The sequence below is a fragment of the Branchiostoma floridae genome, chromosome 6, assembly GCF_000003815.2.
Source record: "Branchiostoma floridae strain S238N-H82 chromosome 6, Bfl_VNyyK, whole genome shotgun sequence".
Classification (NCBI taxonomy): Eukaryota; Metazoa; Chordata; class Leptocardii; order Amphioxiformes; family Branchiostomatidae; genus Branchiostoma; species Branchiostoma floridae.
Window position 1 is genome coordinate 18,764,696 of NC_049984.1, and position 19,999 is coordinate 18,784,694.

The window sequence follows — 19,999 nt, forward strand, 5'->3', positions numbered from 1 at the left end:
TTTGACCCCCCAAAAGGACAAAATATCACGATAAGCTCGAGTATTTTAGGGGTACAGAAAATATTTCTTGTACGAAATTGCGTTTCTTAGATTTTTAACGGTGGTTTGTGGTGGGAGATTGAAAATTTTAAAGCAAAAACGAACGCGGATGGATAATGAGCTAATTGCTGTAAAACATGTTTTCTTCCGGGACGGCCATCATGGCGGAGAAGGGGACGTAGTACAGAAACTTCTCGACGACAATGACTCAGATTCACTTGTTTGCAATGTCGTTGCCCGGTAGAACGCCATAATTTTGAGAGAAGAGAAATCCAAGAACGTCAGGATGCCGTTCGTTCTGCTGGACCGCGTTCCGCTGCCGAGCCTAAAGGCCTACACGGCTTGCAGTATCGCGCTGCTTGGCTTCTGCCTGATGTACGCACACAAACAGGTGACACTAGAGGGGAGGGGGTTGGAGGACCTGAACCCGCCCCCTCCCCAGGAACCCACGGGGATGGACGCCCGCTGGTGGGCGTGGGGGAAGGATGTGTTAGGAGCGAACCCCATCCCTGATCCCGTGCAGATAGAACTGAACCGGACTATTTACACCAAGGCCATGATGTCGGTGATGTTGGAGGAGACGTGGTGTATATGGGTGAGTTGGTGACATCTGTTTGTTTGTATTGCATAGCCGGTATAGCACACGGTCAGTAATATATACTGTATCATGAAATGTTATGACACTACGTAGGTGTTTGCGATGTATCAGTACTGTACCAGAGACTTGATTCAACCACGAATAGAAAACAATGCAAGACCCCTGTTTCCATCCAAAGTGATTATGTAATAATTTAACGGGAGGGGGCCATACTTCGACACCCGTTCTAAGTGGATGCGCATGGCTTTTGTCAATGTACATTTTACAGTGAACTCATCAAAAACAAGTTAAGATCTTGTATGCATCCATATAACTGTTATTGAAGCTGTACAGATATATATTTCATTTAACAGTAGCGTTCCGCACTGTACTTTGACAGCGCACGAAACTTACGGCAGGTTTTCGGCTTGCGTCCTAGCAGAACGTTCCAACACAAAAAAGGGGTCCAAACTCCGACATAGTAACAACCAGACCATCGCCGTGCATTTTTAAACAACTTATGCAAATAGAATAGCACTAAAAGTCTTCATTATATTTTTTTATAATTTTTTTGTACCAAATATGGGTCATATTTAGTATTACGCGACTTATTCAAATACGGTGTGTTAAAACGTTTACCTCTCACGGTGAGACCAACTTGCCGCAAAACGGCAGCGCATTGTTACCTTGGACTGTGATGGCATTTTCGCTTTTCGGCTTCCTTGATTGCCTTTTCATCCTGTCTTTTGGCAGCAGCAATGGCTACAGGATTTTTTAGTCGGTAGGGATCGATTTTTCTTGAATGTTTGTCGCTCGACGGACGGGTTGACTGAGTTCAACGTGTTGAGCATCGCTTGCACGCTTCGTGCGTGATAGTAAAATGGCGGGGCTCTGACTGAGTGAACATTGTGGCATCATTTTAGCTCCGTTTATCCAACCCAGTTAAAGGCAGAACAGAACACAGGTATTATTTTTCGGAAGGATAAGGGACCGTACGGCGTTTAGTGAGGGGGGAGGGCCGGTCGCCAGAGGGTCGGGTAAAAAAATTTTTGCATGGCCCTCCCCCCAGGTAATTTTTTTTTTGCTAGGCCCTCCCCCCAAGACAAAATATTTTTGCTTGGCCCTCCCCCCTCCTATCAACTTTGAAAAAAAAATATTCAAGATGCCAATAAAACACTGCGCTCCCGCATTTGGAAATGTGCTTTGCGTCATACTTTTTCATGATTTTCATCGAGAAGCAGATCTCTCACCCCTAGTAAAAAAAGGAAAACAGAATGGCTCAAAATATCTGCTTAAATAGAGGGATAAATATCTGCTTCATAGAATAGAAGTATAAATATTTGCTTTATAGAAGCTATTTCATTGTTTTGATATTAAAACAACACCTAAATAGCATTTGTACCTGGATTTCTAGTAGATTTGCGCCACGAAGCCGCGCGCGCCCCGCTCCCTAAATTTACGTATTGCAAGCTCGCGGGTCTGAGCGGCTTGACGGAAACTATTTTCAATTTACATAAATTTTGGACTTTTTCTTGGTTCTGTGGTGGTAATAACTTACGGTAAATCGGGGAAAAAAATGAAAACCAAAACAACAGCACGATTCGACTTTCAAAACTGTAGTGGGGAGGGGGGCGCCGACGCTTGACGCTGATTTTCCCACGGCGGGGTAAGACCGGTCGCCTCTCTCTAGCCGCCGGCGGGCGTGAGACCGCAGACTTACAGGAGGTCTTTTAGAAATGCCACGCTTTTTTTGCCACGATTTCCTGCATTGCTTTTTTATGGGAAAATTTGCTGGTTAGATGACATTTCTATGAAAAAAAAATACGAGGGTTTCAAGTTTTTGAGAACGACGTTCCGAACACCATGTTCGGCGCCAAAGGCACGAAGAATCGCAAGGTAGGTCCGGGAGAATTTTGAAATCTTGACCCTCTTAAAAGCTATTTCCTTCAGTTTGAGGAGATATTTTGCTAACTTTAATAGCATTTCAATTTAGAAATACAAAATTAAATCCCCCCAAAACAAATTATCACGATGTCGGTCATCAAAGGCGCGAGGCCGGTCACGTCAAAAGGGATCCAGGGAAATTTGCAAATATTTACCCTCGAGCTCTGAAACGCCATTTCTTACATTTTGAGGGCAATAAGACGGGTAAATTTTGCTGGCAGACTAATCTAGAGTTTAATAACATTTCTGTACGTGAAGAAGGTTTTCGAGGGCGTCATGCATAAGCCCCGCCCCCTCCCTTTCGCATTTTCACTGTATCCCGAGCGCCAACCTCGGGCGATCCCTTGCAGAGGTCCAGAAAATTTTGAAATCTTGACCCTCTGAAACGCCGTTTCTTGGATTTTAAGGGACATATTTTGCTGGCAGACCAAGCTATTTTTTTTTTGGCTTGGCCCTCCCCCCAAGTAAAAAAAAATTTGCTAGGCCCTCCCCCTGGCAAAATATTTTTTTGCTTGGCCCTCCCCCCCCCCCGGCGACCGGCCCTCCCCCCTCGCTAAATGCCGTACGGTCCCTAATAAACATCATTTCTATGTGTGGTGGTATTTTTTCACATGTCGTATTTTGCGAAGAATAATTCAACAGTTTCCCGGGCCATGGTCTCGATACGTCAGGCGTCAAACTTGTGCAAGTTTTTCAATCGTTATCTGTGGGACTTGCTAACTTCGACACATACCCCGTCTTTGTAGTTACTTACAACAAGGTTTAGTCTATAGCTAGTGTACTTCTCATGTGCAGGCATCTATGCATTTCTCCGCAACAATGATTTTTAAAACCTGTCGAAATTTGGACCCCTGTCGAAGTATGGCCCCCTCCCGTTAATTATGTATAAAAGATAAGGGCTACAAATTAAAATCTAAATATAGGGACTTGGTCAGTTAAAGTCATTGCACAGCAGGTTGTGCGAAGTATAACTAGGGTTTTAAAACTAGGATGTTCCCAAACATAGGGTCAATGTCTTCTTGGCCCTTTAAACTTAGAGGACTAGAAGTAGAACTTCCATCAAAATCAGAAAAGAATGGTTTGGGAAATCCGAGAAGCAACAATTTAAGTTGGTGTGGCCTTACTATTAAATAATTTTGTAGAAAACAGTACTATCACGAACCCTTATTATTTGGGGGGATAAAACAATATATGGCAGTGTTTCAACTTGCAACGCAAACAAAACCATAACTGCTCTCATGGTACAGAATGTGGGACAACTGTAATTGAGCCATACATGAAATGCTAGTGTTACTCTAGAATGTCTACGAAATGGCAACAAGAATGCTACTCTGTCTTTGTTTATATAGAGCATTCTTGTTGTAACAAGTTTGCATAGTTATGTAGAATTTGTAATCATTTTCCAGTCAAAAGGTAGCCTGGACCATGGTGTACAGTCAAAGATGGACATGCGTAAGATATTTGCCTAACTCTGCAACATGAGCCTTTTTTGATGTTATGTTGCATAGTTAGGCAAAGCAGCACATTCTTGTAGGTGTATTGTGGATATCAACACCACTTACTTTAAAGCATCATAAGTTCAAAGGTTAAAGTCCCAGTTTACTTGTAATTTAGCCAAAAGTCGACTGCAGTTGAATCCCGAAAAATATAATCTATTAGAAAATAATAGAGTATGTGGAGAAAGACAACCTCAAGCCAACCGGTTCACACTTACGCCACATCTTCAGAAAAGACGCTGGAGCCGCATGTTCCCTGTTTAGGAACTTAATTCGAACCGACACACAACAAACATGTTTCGGCATGTGACTTCCTCAGTGTCATGGGCTCGAGTGAGCATAGTACCGCATATCCTTACTTTTATAGGCCAAGTGCATAGTGCCCTGACCAGGTACAAGGTGCCCTAGGTGGCTTAACCAATCACAACTCACTATCAGAAAATAATACTAAGTTATAAGTAGCCTTTGGGCATCAATGATACCCACTTCTGGAGTGGAATGCTGCTTTTAGAGCCACTGTCCCTTAATTGAGGTAGTGAATCATGTTGTAACAATGGATGTCTGATTTTAATCAGTTGCAAGTAGATATCACTAACGAACTATACAGAACCGAATCTATTTACAGACTAGAAAATTCTCCTCTTTATGTAACTCACCTGCAGAATCACTCTGGAGAACTGGAAAAATGCACATATTTGTCCAAAATTAGCCACTGCCTAAAATTAGCAACAGCCAACATGTAAAAATACCAGCCCATATTTTTCTTGGATCAGAACAAAGTTGACGTGACAAACCCTAATGGCGACCACCTGTGTTAGTGGAGTCCCTGCCAGTAAACACTGCTTTTATGCTTGGACTTAAAAGCAGCTCGAGTCTAAAAATAGCGCAGAACACTCCAGAAACATCTGGGAAAAGTTGAAGAGGGTGGATTTGGCACGTAGCGTTGATTAAATCTGCATGTTTCCTGACATGAAATGGCCCTCAGCATGTACTAGGCATGCGCACAGGCTAGTCTGAGACCATAGGTCACTTAGCAGATGTATATAAAGTCTCGACCTACCCCAGCAATCTTACTGCAGCAAAGCAAAGTCTTGGCTTGTACATGTACGTTTCTTACTGAGGACTGAATTCTGTGGGCCAGTTTTTCGCGATATTTGTGAACATGCCTTACTATACCTACGTGCACTGTTTTGAGTGCTACCATCCAAAGGTAAGAGATGCTAATCCTTACCAGAATTTTTAGAATTATTGTTGTGACAGTGCTTGAAATACTAGGTGCTTCGATTATCTGCAGTATGTGATTTGCTGTATAGATTACTGCAGCAATATTCTGGTGTGGTCAATATTCTGGGCAAATGTTTTTGGCAAATGGCAAGTTGTTGATGAGATATTTTTTCTGGACTCTGAAAAATTTGTCTGTAAATTGCAAGCTGCAGGTAGCTATTGCAAGTGTCATGTGTTTGGAATCCAAAGTGTTTTTCCAATTGGAGGGATCATTATGTGGACATGTACTGTGCTAACTGTGTATTGTGTGAAGATGTATATAATATAATGTGTCTCTTCTGTTTCAGACATGGATCAACACTGCCTACTGTTGCCTGATCCTCCTGGGGAAGGCCATCCAGTGTCTGGTGTTTGGAGATCTGAGAGTCTCCGAGAGACAGGTAAGTTTTGTCATTAGCTGAAGAGCTTAATATCCAGTCGGCTTACTGTCTGTGGAGTTTTTACAGTTGTACGTTAGGCTGCACTAAATGTATTTGTTGCTTCTCGGATTTTTTTCAGAAAACAATTGGGCCGACAGGTTGAATTTTTTTTTCAAAAGGTCTGAGGTGATGATATATAGCTTAGATTTAAAAAAAAAAACAGCCTGAGAAGTTTACGTACAATGAGTCCCTTCCCTTGGTTTTTGCTAATGTTTTGAATGAAAGGCATTGTTTTTAGACTGGAATTATGTGTAGAGTTCTATGTGGCTCTGAAAGGTAGTTTTGCAGGTTTGTGATAGCAAAACCTGTATAATTTTTTGGTGGACTTAATTTATTTTTCTTTTCGAAAATGAAAAATCATAAAAATCAATGAAGCAGCAAATACGATTGGTGTGGCCCTAACATTTTGTTAAGCATTTTGGGGCTTCATGAATCAGTCTTCCAAAACTTGTTTTTAACAAAAGTCACATTATTCTGTTTCTGTCCTCCCCATAGCACATCAAGGACAAGTTCTGGAACTTTGTGTTCTACAAGTTCATCTTCATCTTCGGGGTCCTGAATGTCCAGAACATGGAGGAGGTTGTGATGTGGACAGCCTGGTTCACCCTGCTGGGGTTCCTGCACATCATGACACAGCTGTGCCGGGACCGCTTCGAATACGTGAGTTCTTGTGATGTCATAGAACAAGATATCCAATTGTATTGAAGATCTTTCCACTGTCTTACAACACCAAAATTAGCTTACCTCGAATTTTCAGTCGCACTTCCGTCGACCTTCTTCAAGAGTGACGATTCAGTTACTCTGATCACGTGACTTAGAGACACGGTGTTGTAAGACAGTGTTGTAAGATCTTCAATATGTACTACATCAACACAGATGAGCTTTCATGCTAAGATATCCAAAAAGCAAGGCCACACCAAGGTAGTCTTTAGGCTGACTTATTAAGGTTTCAAGGTTGGCGAGATTGGCATTTTGACTTTCCTTTGTTTTCTCATTAATGTAGAAGGAAAAAATGGTACTGTAACGAATATTGATAGATGGCCATGAAAGAATTCTAAATCTGATTTTTGGGGGCGTATGGATGGCATCATCGGGTTTTATTGCCCCTAATATTATTTTGTTGTATAAGAAAATACAGCACTTTGGTACATACCACTGTAATGAAGCTATGTTTTTCATGCGTATAATGATGAAGGGTACAAACTCAGGTTTGCACCACTTGATATCTGCTAATGATCTGTAATTGATAGTAACTGATTTTTTTAATTAGATGAAAATTATTTTCTAATAATTATAGATCATTAGCAGATATTGAGTGGTGCAAAACTGAGTTTGTACCCTTCATCATTATGCACATGAAAAACATAGCTTCTTAACAGTGGTATGTACGTAAGTGCTGTGTTTTCTCATAGAATGCTGAGCTGGACTATCAACATGAAAGCAGTCTGTTGAAGGAAATGTCTGCTCCTTGGCACACACAGTTTTGGTAATAGTCTGATGCAAGCAAACTGAAAGCTTATGCAACATCTTTGCAGATAGTCTGGAATGAACTTTCCAGGTCCTGGTGCTAAAAACAGTTGCTAAAATGGCTTTCGACTTGAGTTTTTCTTCCCGTCTAGCCTTGGTTCACAGCAGGTTGACCACCGATTTAATGAGTTCCACACATGCATCCTTTTTTGCTATTCCTGAAATAAAAAACATGGGGTCTAAAAATAACCCAGTGGAGGGACCATGGCCATGACCTGGGGTAATCAGTTCCACCCTGTCCCCATGGTACCCGGCCTGTTTACCTCATCTCCTGGCAGGCTTGCCAACTTTTTCATCTTGTAAGGTCTGGCTATGGCTGTGTACCAGGGCAGTCTCCAGGACAAGTCCCTCCGTCTTGGGACGGAAGTTTGCTTGTTGGGATGGACAAATATTTCACCCCATCGGTCCAAAAAAATCTGAACTTAAGATTGAGGAAAATCTGTTTTCATAAACTGAAGTTGACAGATTTTACAAGGAAAATTAACAAAATTGCCTCCCAAACTATGAGAGGGATGGGAAAAAATGTGCACTTGGGTAGCTTTGGGACCAGAAAACAGAGAATTTGAATCCTTATCTGTGGTTGTTCACGTGACATACTATAAGTAAGGGAATGCAGTACTAGAGATGAAAGTTGGTTTAGCCATTTCCCCCTTCTTTAGAAGAAGTAAATTTTCCCATGTTCCTTATGCAGAAGTGGTCACAATCACAGATTTGACTGAAATTTATCCTTTGTACAGTTGTACAAAAAGTGGCCATGATAGCCAGGTAGTACTAGTAGTATCTAAACTGTATTTCTGTTTTGTACCCACAGTTGTCGTTCTCCCCCACGACCCCGATGGCGACGCACGCCCGTGTCTTGGCCCTACTGTCCGCTGTGCTGCTCATCTGCAGTGGGCTGATGGGTGTGTGTATCCTGGTGGGGCTGGAGGCTGGGCTGAACACTGCCGCCTTCATGGGGGCTGAGGTGAGGCACTTCTGGGGTTTTAGGGTCTCTGAAAGGTTGAAGTAACACAATTCAAGGTTTGAACCTTTGGACCTATAGTACCGTATTTCTTTCATTAAACCGCGCACCCCAAATAAAATGCGCACCCCCGATTTGGGGCTCATCGTGTGCCCTTACACGCAAGCTGAGATAGTCAAGGGAAACCCCTCAATAATCCGCGCACCTAATTTTTGCTGACGATCGCACCGGGGGTACCCTCAAAACTTGGCCGCGCCCTCATATAACGCAGCACCCTTTGATGTTTATTCGCCTAATTTCCTATGAAACTTTTAGAAAAATGATACAATTTCTGGATCGGCACCGCACTTGTAAAGTTACGTAGAGAAAATTCACTCTACCATAAAGGCAATAATTTATCGGCGGCTTGCTCGAGGTCACGCAGCGCTTTGAGAATTTTCATGCTACAAGATGCCATTATATCGAGTGAGCAGACATCAGAACGTTAAATTTTACCGGGCTTTTCGATGATAAACTAAAAAAAAACACATTTACTGTCACAATAAAACATCGTGGCCCGCTGTTCTTCCTGAGAAATACGTATTTTTGGACAGCGCGGCACGAAACGCGGCGTCTGCAGGATCGGAAATACGCATCTCTGATTGGTTGAAGCCACCACAACAACAACAACTGAATACTAATGACGGGGATTCCCCGGCGAACTCGCGCTCTGATTGGTTGGAGCGGTGCATCATGGGAGCTTTCCCGCGGCTTGCAGCTAGCCCGCCGCCATTTTGATTCTCAGAGTTACATTTTTGAAACGCAAAAGAACGCTATTTTCAACGATTACATTGCACCATTCTAGTTAAGATATGCATAATACAAAGAACCTTCCGTGGAAACATGCTTTTATATGTGAATTAATGGTGTCTCTAGCGTAATTTTGGGTTTCGATGCAGCCGTAAGTGTGCTGAAACTTAGCGTGGGTTTCCAAACACCCCGAAAAATTACAAATTATGTCGCATTTTTCTCGTCACACAAAAACAAAACTCCTGCAAAGAAGAACCCTGCAACATTTTCTGATCATAGCAATTATGTTTTGGGTCAAAATGCTCGTGGATAATACACGATGTGCCGGCGTGCAGCCGCGTGATGCCTCGGGGATAAAATATTTGTAACATAACTAACAAATTATGCCAGCCCCAGCACGCTGCAAAAAGTCGGACGATTGTCTCCGTTTTTCTTTTTCAAGCCATTCTTATAATATCATTCTTATAAATATCATTACAAATATATTATTTTTAATACAAAGAATAACATAAGCATGCGTAATTTTAAGTCTATATAACGTTAACATTGTTATCTTGTAAATAATAAACGAAAGACAAATGCATAAATTATCGATGTTCAGCGCGATACCTCGCGGCGTAATCGCTGGCTTTCTGGCTTGTTACGTGATTTTTCTTGAGACAACCCCTAAATAAAGCGCGCACCCCGACTTTGGCTTTGACCTGAAGCACCAACTTCAAAGTTGAAATTGAAAAGTGCGCGGTTTATTAGAAGAAATACGGTATGTAATGTAAATGCAGAAATGTTCACATTTTTCCATTACAGTATGAGACTGCAGTCCATTTTCCAGCTACCGCAAAAGTAAATCGTGAAGCGTAAAAGTGAAGCGAACTTGAATGCATTTACAGTATTTTGACGTGCTTGGGAGGACTAGAAAATGAACATTTAAAAAATGGTTTCTCCTGACGACACAAGTTTTAAAAAGACACTGTTGCTTTAATCTTTGCCAAGGCAAGGATGTTATGTGGTGTGAGGTTTTAACAAAAGGCAAGCATCACATATTTCACCTTTGAATCCCAAAATGTTTGCTAAGGAGGACAGAGAAATTGTCTAATTTCAACTCCTCATAAGACAGAGACTAAATATGCTGTTGTTATCTAACTGTTCTCTTGTCTACCACGTTTCTTCCAGTGTCTTCTCCTGTTCATCAAGACGACATATGTCATTGTCAGGTGGGTAGAGTGTTTGCAAACTTTATATTGGTCAGTGTTATCCTTGTGAAAGTATCATCAAAATTCAATATATATATTAGGAAATTTGTGATTTTGGTTCCTCATTACAAACACAGTAAGGCTTCAATAGATTATATTATGGCCTTTTCACAGGTATGCTATTCACCTGTACGACGTGACCAACATAGGGACATGGGAGAACAGAGGGACATACGTGTACTACAGCGAACTGGTCATGGAGCTGACAGCACTCATCGTCGACTTCTGTCACCACCTACACATGCTGGTTGGTACTGCAGTTTCTCACAGACAGTATATGCCCCCTATCTATCTTACTTGGTACTGCAGAATCAAACTTGTGGTGGAACACTTGTGAATTACTAGTTGGTATTGCAGTGTATTTGACAACAATTGAACACCAAGTGTGCTATTTGGTACTGTGGTTTTGTTCCAGCTGGCTTTTAGACTAGACTGTTTGCTTTCAACTAATTGCTTTTTTTTTCTCTTCTTGTTTTCTCTTCTTGTTTCTACTTGTTCAGAGCACAACTGGAAGGTTTGCTAGAGATGATATGGAAAATAAACATTTGTGTGAAGATTCACAAGTTTACCAGTATGCATGATCAGATTGTGTATAATGTATTGAAGTGCATAATATTGTTAGTGCTAAGTGGGGAGAACAGGCAGTTCCAACATAATTTTTCAGTTGTTGGATTGATGTAGAGGATGCCAAACTATACATGATGTTTTCTATGATGATTTGTGCTGTTAGAATCTTAGCATTGATGAGAGAGCTAGTCCACAATCCAGTCCTAGATGAAAGCGATTGATTGGTTGCTTGGTGTGTTGTGTGTAGACGTACCGCTGGCTGAGAATATTCTGGAGGTACCATCTGTTCGTCAGGTCAGATAGCAGCGGTAAGGAGAAGCTCTTACCCACCAGGGAGCTCAGGGTGAGTCCCCTGGCCCTAGGGCTCCGATATCCGCTGGTCTACGGAGTTTTCCCCCTCCCAGTCTTCTCCCTGTCTTAGTACAACAGTTTTAGTAGAAAAGGGCTCCCCTTGGGGTTCTATGGTCAGTTATTCAGTGAAAATGCTGCAAGGGCAGTGTAAACTAGAGAAGCAACATTTTTGCAAAAATGCAGAATGTTTTCCCTCTAGCCTTGTGTAGCTACTCTCATACAATACAGCCTAGGTAGCCAGGCCTGGTGCACAACCTAGCCTTTTCTGTAAACCTTTTCTGCTAGGAGGAAGAAAAAAAAGAACACCAGCAAAAACAATATGTTTTCTCCTTCGGGAAAATATGAATATGTCCACATGGCACCACCCAGGAAATGGCTGTACAAGTTGCGTCCATGGAGATTGACAGGTGTCACACAGTCAGATTGACAGTTTGTGACAAAGGTAGACAAAAAGATTTGAAACAGGAAGTAAACCAAAAAATTCAGAAGTCTGATTAAACACTATCAGCTGAATTGCACATCTTCATACCCAAGTTAGATTAACGGAGTGTAACAAAGGCAGACCAAAAAATTCAAAGCAGGAGGACACAAAAAATCCTTCAAAAGTCCAATTGAACAATATCAGCTAAATCGCACATCCTCATACCCTTGAAACACTGCTGCTGGAAAAGGTCATCTAAAAAAGATATTCCCATCAAGGAGAAACCATTTGCCATTGTCGGTTGTTGTTGGTATATGTTTGCAAAGTAGTATCTACAGGATGAAAAGGATCAGGGAAGGGGGAAAATTCCAGTAGATGGCTTAGCTTTCCATTTTGTTAATTTCGATTTTTTCCCCTTTTTTCTGTTTTGTGTGTTCCTACGGCAGCTACGTAGGATTAACTTTTGGTTTGAGAGGATCCACAGAAGAACTACTCTCCCCGATGTTACACGGGTTTGTGGGTTAGGTTTGAATTAGACTGTGTATGCACTAGCATAGTCTGTCGGTTTGTCTGTCCGCATGGGGAAAAGCCTGCTGCAAATCTAGATTGCACAGATGCAAAAGTACAAATGACATTTACCCTTAAACTGCCAGAGTTTCAGCCCTATAAAATGCTATTAGTGCCAGGGTTGGCCGCTGACCCCCAAAAAGAGACACCCAAACAAGGCCAAAGTCCCTAACTTCCGGGGTTTGTTCGCTACACGCGCGCAAAGCTGCCACTTTGGGGGAATACGCTATCCCGGTTATAACTGGGCACGGCACACAGGGCATGTATATGTGTGCCGGATATATCCGGTTTTGGCAGTTTAAGGGTTTATAAGGTTTTGTGTGGTAGGCTGGGACCAGGTTAGCTCCCACTTGTGCTCTGAACATGTTTTGGCCTTGGCTGCTAGAGTGTGGTGTGTTGAGCTAAAATGTCTTGGCTGCAGTATTTCTTGTAGCATGTAGATTTGTTGTTTCTGGTTTGTATTTTTTGTATAGTCTCACATTATATAAATTGTACTAGAAGTGGCTACTTGTAGGTCTTGTTACTCTCATCATACCATGTGCAAAATTGTAGAAAGGTGTTAAACTATAATAGCTTCTCAGATGTGAAAAAAAAGTAAAATAAGTACTGTATCCATGCATGTTATTGTGCTATTTGGGTGGCTGGAGTTAGAATGATTGTGCAACAACTGTAGAATCCTAATATCAAAGCAAATTGATGTCCTCTTTTTATTTCTTTTGAATGCAATCATTAATGATGCGGCACGATTGATTGATTGATTGCACTGATTATTTGTGTGCAATATCAAAGAACCTTGATGTTCAACATCAATAATTTCTGTATGTGCTTTTTGGCATCAGCTATAATTACCATATCCCCACTACCCAACATGAATATCATTACCCTTTAGAATATATTCAAGTGTACATAGCGTCTAGATGGACATTTAGATATCTCCTCAATCTCTTTGATAAACACCACTGAATGTCCCATGCTCAAAGAACAGGAGAAAACCTAAAAACTTGCTGCTTATGTTTCAACTTTGAATCACTCTTCGAAATGCAGATTCATACCAATATGGATCAAGTGACAGTGGTCAATGTTGTCATTTTTCTGGAAATTCTCTTTATTTTAAGGCAAATTGAGGCAGGCTTTGTAGACTTACCTGTAGCCATTACCCACTAGTACAGCACAAGTAGCTTTTGATACACATGTTCTAACTGCCCCCCTCCCCACGTTGTGTTCCCTCTACAGTTGTGGGGAAACATCTTCCTGTCCATGGCCAGCCTGGTGATCTGTATGCAGCTGCGCTACCTGTTCCACGAGATCCAGCGCCGCATGCGCAAGCACAGCAACTACCTACGGGTGGTCAACGGCATGGAGGCAAGGTTGGTGTGCTCATTTCTTCCTTTCATTCATTCCGTGTCACTGATCTTGTGCCCTTGGAAAAGGCACTTTACACGGCTTTCCTCACTTTACTTGGGTGAAAATGAGTACTTATCTTCGGCTAAGGCCGTCTCTCGCATAGGACTTTAAATGGGGGACTCCTGTTTGGGGAGAGCCACACCCCATGCACGTTTTAAAAAACGCCAAATGTGCGATGGTGCGGTGTGTGATGGTGCAAACCTTTCCATCTAGAGTTGGTGATTTTCTACAAATCACCTGGACTCCAGGAAGAATAGTGACATATCAGTCACTAATGGAGATCTGTATCAAACCAAACCAAACCAAACTGAGTTGGTATGACAAGATATGTGTAAAAGCCAGGTTCTTAGTTTTGAAAATGTTGTTCTTAGAAAATGCCTGTCATGGTTCTGTTTCCTTGACCTTTCACCTAGTGACCTTTCACCTTGTGACCTTTCCCCTCCAGGTTCCCCAGTGCGACCCAGGAGGAGCTGACTGCCAACAATGATGACTGTGCGATCTGCTGGGATCACATGGACACTGCCAAGAAGCTGCCCTGTGGACATCTCTTTCACACGTAGGTGTTGTTTGTTTGTTTCTATTGCACAACCTCTTCATAGTATAACATATCAATTGTGTACTTCTAATCTTTTGTAATGTATGAAAAAGTCCAAGGCATTGCTAGTTGTTTCATGCTCAAGGAAAATAATGTTCTGACATAAAAGGAAATTTACCTGGTATATTTCAGCAGACATGTAAATTTTCTCCAGGATGTACCATATTCTAATTACTTACTTAGACTTAGATCCTACCGTGTCTAGTGACACATTGGGCACCAAGCAGTCTCCATTCAGGGGGCTTTTGGACAAGGATTTCAGGTTCCTTCAGGTTAATCCTTAGTTGGTCAAGATCCTTTTTTAGCATTTGCCTCCAGGTTAATTTTGGTCGTTTTCCTTTGTCAGGTTGCCATTGTAGTGCTGTTTTAGCGTGTCTATCCACAGGCACATGTACTGTGTACCTTATCCTTCTTTCTGTGATATATTTTGATATAACCCTCCGATCTGATGCAGCTGTTGATGGAACTGTTTCAGGTCCTGCCTCCGCTCCTGGCTGGAACATGACACCTCCTGCCCGACCTGCCGCATGTCACTCAGCATCTCCGACAACAACGGCAACACCAACAACCCCCCGCCCCCACAGAACCTGCCCCTCAACCCCCCACCCCTGCTCGGGGCCCCGCCCCCGGACATGAACGCCCAGGTGGTGAACCAGAGAAATCACTTCTTCCACTTTGATGGTGAGCAACAATCCTTCCTCAGTTCAGTTCAGTTTGTCCTACTAGTACAAGGTGCCACGAAGATTGCCACTCCACAGTCAGTCTTACAATGGAATCTTGTTGCTTATGGTAAAGAAATATTAAGGCTATTTTGTCTGTTCTGGCGGAATTGGCAATTTTCTGGTATGATAAGGTTACAGAAATAGTAGTTCAAATTTTACCAGGAGATGAGCAGGATTTGTTGAGATGATGGAAAAAAATGTAGAGATGGAGAAAAAATGACCGTAAGAGTGTTGTCATTCAGAAAACTTGCATGTTTTACTAACTGTACGTATGAATGAACACTTTTGCTGGTACTTTATTACATTGGGCTCACTGTCTGTTATCAATCCACCAATGCTGAATGCTTCTTTTCTACAGGATCTCGTTTTGCGAGCTGGCTGCCAAGCTTCTCTGTTGAAGTGATGCACACCAACATGGTGGGGCCACAGCACGCAGCCAACTCCCAGCTGGACGCTATGGTGAGAGATCCAGCCATTTTTTGGGCTTTGTTACTGTCATTTTTATATAGGTTTGGGGAGAAACCAAAGGCTTCTTTTGCACAGTCCTTCATGTGTTATGTGTTGTTATGGGAAAACATGTCTTTTTTGTGACGAGATTGTTCAGAGCAAGTTCATTAGACCACTTAGAGGCAATGAACTAAGAAGTTGGAAATACTAGTAATTGCAAACAGAGATAGTGGTGGACATTTGTTTTGAATGCTGACAAGTTGTAGACAGGAGGGAAACAGTCTCAAAAGAGTTCCATAATTTGGCTGTCCAGGGAAACTGTTGCTGCAGAAGGTGTCTTTGACAGACCATTTCCAAAAACCTAATACGAGAGTGTTCAAGAAAAGATAGCCTTTGTTTTGCATCATATGGAACAGAAATTAAGTGCTAAGGTTAAGATGAGGTTTGAATTCAAAGCCTTTTACTGGGAGAAGGCTCCATTGGGTGATGACATACTGTAAATCAAATGCAGAAACTTTTGCAGTGGTTTAATGTTCACGGTTTTTGCGGTGGCTGCTTCACCGCAAATTTAAAACCACCGCAAAACATTTTTCCATGGCAGTAAGAGACTACAGTGCATAGTGCTACCGCGAACTTAAAACCACCGCGAAAAGTCCTTTTTCCTGTTACCGCGAAATTAAATCCCCGCAAATTTAAATGCATTTACAGTAATCTTATCAACCACCTTTTTCCTCAGGCACACCAGGTGCAGCAGATGTTCCCACAAGTCCCTCTCAACATCATCCTGGATGACCTCCGTTTGACCCGCTCCATGGAGATCACCACAGACAACATCCTGGAGAGCCGCATCAACATCCCGCTAGCCGCGACCGTCCGCCGCGGGGCCGACAACGCAGCGGAGTTCCCGACACAGCAGGCGCAACACGGCGGGGCGGACATCCCCATAAATGTTAGCCATGAGAATCTGGATGATGACGACGATGATGATGATGAGGACATCTCTCTCATCACAGACAGTGAGTCAGTAGAAGTTTCTGAGGAGGAGAGTGAAGAGGAGAGGGAGATGGGAGACATGGCTGCAGGAGGAGCCAGTTTAGCTGCAGCAGGGGACATGTCTGCAGAGATGGATCTGGACCAGGCTGTGTTTGGTGCAGCAAGGTCAGTCTGCAGGATACACTTTCTGTTTGTAATGGGCCACACAAAGTAGGTTTTGTACATTTTGTTTTATGTAGGTGTTTTAATGTTAGGTCTGGATCTGAACGTGGACCTAATTTGTGAATGGGCGATACTGAAAACAATGGTCCATTTTTCTACACGGAATCTATTTGAGGGGTAATCCTACTTCTACTGGCATTTTAAAATCCTATCTTCATGTAAAGAACACTAATGCCTCTGTTAACTCAAACTAAGTCTAACTGTATAAACTTTGTAAAAATGACTATGAACTCACCTTTACTTCGTTCACTTGTTATTTTCTTGGGCCGGTAAGCCCAAAAAATTTGAACGCCTGCTCGTATAATCTGTTTACTTTCTAATTGGTCCAAAAGCCTGTTTTTTTCAGGTCCGTTTTTTCTGGACCGGTCCAACAACAAAAAATTTTACACCATACCAGTACCCACCCTTAGATAGACACTCAGATTGTGACTGGATAGTAACCATGAGCTCCTCTCTGTGTTCCCAGCAGCAGCTATGAAGCCAGTGGGGACAGCAGTGGTGCACACGGGAGTGCAGGGCCGCTGGAGGGGCTTGGGTCACGCTTCTCCAAGTCACCAACAGAACGGGAGCGGATGTTAGCGGATAGGAAATCAGCGCTCATGGAGCAGGCTAGAAGGTGGGTACACAACAGTCTATAAAACAAATGTCTTGGCTTGACAAAACTAAAAAAATATTATTGCTGAAAGTGACCCTCTATGCTTTATGGTACAGTGTTTCTAAGCTGGAATGTTTGAAGGTTAAATCCATGCTTGCACAAAACAGGATGAAGGTTTGCAGTTTGTAGATTGATAGTGTTACAGGTCAGTAGAATGGATTGTTAGGGTTACGCGTCCACCATTCATCTTGCTTTGTTGAAAAAAGCCGGGGGAATTTCTCATGTTGAACTTTTTATACATACTGTTAACCTGCTTGTTACAAGTTATGGGAAAATTGCTTTCTGTGAGATACATTTGAGATCAACTCACATTTCCCTTTCCAACTAATAAGGATTGGCAAGGCTGTATCTTACAGTAGTGTCTCACTGTTGGTACACTATATCATATGTGTTCAGTACATGTTGCTTCCTTCTTCTGGTAGACTCCTCTAAGATTTCCACCTTTCTTGTCATTACAGAAAATTTATTGAACGGGAAATAGGAACGCAGGGAGTAGAAGGCTTGGAAGACATCTTCAGACTGTCGTCGTCAGCTCAGCTGGAAGGTAGAACAGAGGACGAAGTGTCCGTCCGACGGCGAATTCTCGCTGCCGCGGCCGAGAGACGACTACTACAGCAGTGATCGCCCCTCCAACTAGCAAAGATTCTCAAGTATAGAGCTTATATTTGAAGTATGGATATAAAGACGTCATGTTACAAAAAAATGCTGGATGCTGTCACAGTATACTACTACTATGAGTATCATTTCACACTCAAGTATTACCAACTACATGTACAATATGCATTAGCTTTTTACAGTTACTCAATACTTAAAGAATACTTATAGTACACAGTGCAGATGACAAAAGTTGTAACACATGGTATTGCTTTTATATTGTATTGACATATACAAGATAGTTAGATCCTACCAGAGAGAAAAAAGATGTTCACTTTGAGGACTGGTAAAAATAGTGCATTGTGTGTGCATAGGGGTAGCACCAATTGTTATTTCTGCTTCTGCTGCTCAGGGGTGTTCATACTGAAGGTTTACACTTACGACATACAGCCTGTAAGTTCTCATATATTGGTAGAAGTTGTACTTCGGATTAAACAACTGTATGTTCAAGACAGATTCCTTCTAAAGACGGAACAATCAAAGTTATGCATGCATGGATGTCATACTTATACCGGTTTGTGGGGTTGAAAATTGAGAAGTTGTTTCTTTTATATTGAAAAGAGTAAGATATTCATGAAATAAAGGGGTACTACCGTACTAGTATTTATTGCAATTGAGCCAATATTTAGGTAACAATTTGCTCAATCGTGTTTCTAAATGTCTTAATATGAAACCTGCTTCACTTCAACACACAGAGGCTGTAATGTACACTGAGATGTAGAGATTATGTAAAATAGTTATTATGTATGATATTATGTTGAACTTGTTTGTGATGCAAAATGTATCAAGAATTGATTATAAAAAAAGGGGTATGCTCTTGCTGGGATGATGGGGTAGAAGTCTTTTTACTGTATTTGTATGACACTTTGGTGCTCCCATTCACGTAAATTTTAAGACGTGTTCTTGAATGATGTTTGTCCTCTTAAAGCTGTGAACATGTACATGTACATGTACATGTACATGACAGGAATTGCTCTTTGTGCACACGATGAATGACTAGCTGCTACATGGCTATGTTACTGTCTCAGCCACTGTACATTCCTATTCCTCTCTGCTTTCTTCCGTGCCAAAGAAAGTGACTATGTCAGGACAGTTGGTCATGCCAGTGGGTTGTTCCCAACATACAAATCAGTTTAATATTGACTATCATAGTGACCATGTTGGCAGCGAGCTTGCTGTTACAAGAATCAGAACTGGTCACGTTGAAAAGACACATTTGAAATGTGTCTTCTTTTTTTAAACACAGACGTTATGACAGAAAAAGCTTAGAACATGTACATGTACATGTACATGTACATGACAGGAATTGCTCTTTGTGCACACGATGAATGACTAGCTGCTACATGGCTATGTTACTGTCTCAGCCACTGTACATTCCTATTCCTCTCTGCTTTCTTCCGTGCCAAAGAAAGTGACTATGTCAGGACAGTTGGTCATGCCAGTGGGTTGTTCCCAACATACAAATCAGTTTAATATTGACTATCATAGTGACCATGTTGGCAGCGAGCTTGCTGTTACAAGAATCAGAACTGGTCACGTTGAAAAGACACATTTGAAATGTGTCTTCTTTTTTTAAACACAGACGTTATGACAGAAAAAGCTTAATGTATGTGTGGAATTAAGCATGTGCTTTCAAATGATATATGAAACTTTGTTGTACGTCTAATAACAGGTCTGAAATGAGATATTCAACACAAAGACTGAACTTTGGATATGACTTTCCATATTTGAACGACCATTGTTGATGAGAGCAAATTTCTTAGCATTAGCAGGGCTCGAAATAACCATCCTCAATGTACGAAAATGTAAACTTCCAATGTTGCAAACAGACAAAAAGCTGGCTCAGTCTCAATTGAAGTTCTGATTAGTTCTACAGAAGTTGTTTGTAATGAATACGTGATTTTGCACTCTTGTACCTGTACACGTTTTCCCTTGCTAACTGACATGGCTGTCATTACATGTGCTATTGTGCATGGAAGATTGAATGCCCATGTCAATCAAGTCTTACCCTTTCTGTAGTGACTGTAGCTAGTACAAATTCAAGTGCATACTATGTAGTTGGCCACGCAGCGAGATCAATTAACTAGTTCCTTTCTCTTGTGAAAAACCTGGAGT

At 41.8% G+C, this 19,999-nt stretch overlaps 1 protein-coding gene across 4 annotated transcripts; it reads left to right on the forward strand.

Annotated features, from left to right (window-relative positions):
* Positions 1 to 147: 147 nt before the first annotated feature.
* Positions 148 to 18,687, forward strand: LOC118418408 (E3 ubiquitin-protein ligase AMFR-like). Of its 4 annotated transcripts, none has more exons than XM_035824297.1 (14): positions 148 to 634; positions 5,628 to 5,720; positions 6,255 to 6,419; positions 8,098 to 8,250; positions 10,207 to 10,247; positions 10,401 to 10,533; positions 11,101 to 11,196; positions 13,426 to 13,559; positions 14,042 to 14,152; positions 14,667 to 14,872; positions 15,272 to 15,372; positions 16,097 to 16,518; positions 17,042 to 17,191; positions 17,689 to 18,687. In XM_035824297.1, exons 1-14 carry the CDS (start codon positions 326 to 328, stop codon positions 17,849 to 17,851), a joined length of 2,277 nt encoding a protein of 758 aa, XP_035680190.1. In that variant the 5' UTR covers positions 148 to 325; the 3' UTR covers positions 17,852 to 18,687. The 4 variants fall into 4 exon arrangements, with proteins under 4 accessions (XP_035680190.1, XP_035680192.1, XP_035680193.1 ...); XM_035824299.1 differs by having other exon boundaries at positions 152 to 634; positions 17,045 to 17,191; XM_035824301.1 differs by lacking the exon at positions 148 to 634 and adding an exon at positions 5,117 to 5,266.
* The last annotated feature ends 1,312 nt before the right edge of the window (positions 18,688 to 19,999 follow it).

What these genes read in the sequence shown, in the direction of transcription:
- LOC118418408 (XM_035824297.1), top strand. Translation starts at nt 326, where the DNA reads ATGCCGTTCGTTCTGCTGGACCGCGTTCCGCTGCCGAGCCTAAAGGCC. An exon ending in TGAGAGTCTCCGAGAGACAG is followed by an intron (nt 5,721 to 6,254) that starts GTAAGTTTTGTC and finishes TCCTCCCCATAG; the next exon opens with CACATCAAGGACAAGTTCTG. An exon ending in CTCATGGAGCAGGCTAGAAG is followed by an intron (nt 17,192 to 17,688) that starts GTGGGTACACAA and finishes TTGTCATTACAG; the next exon opens with AAAATTTATTGAACGGGAAA.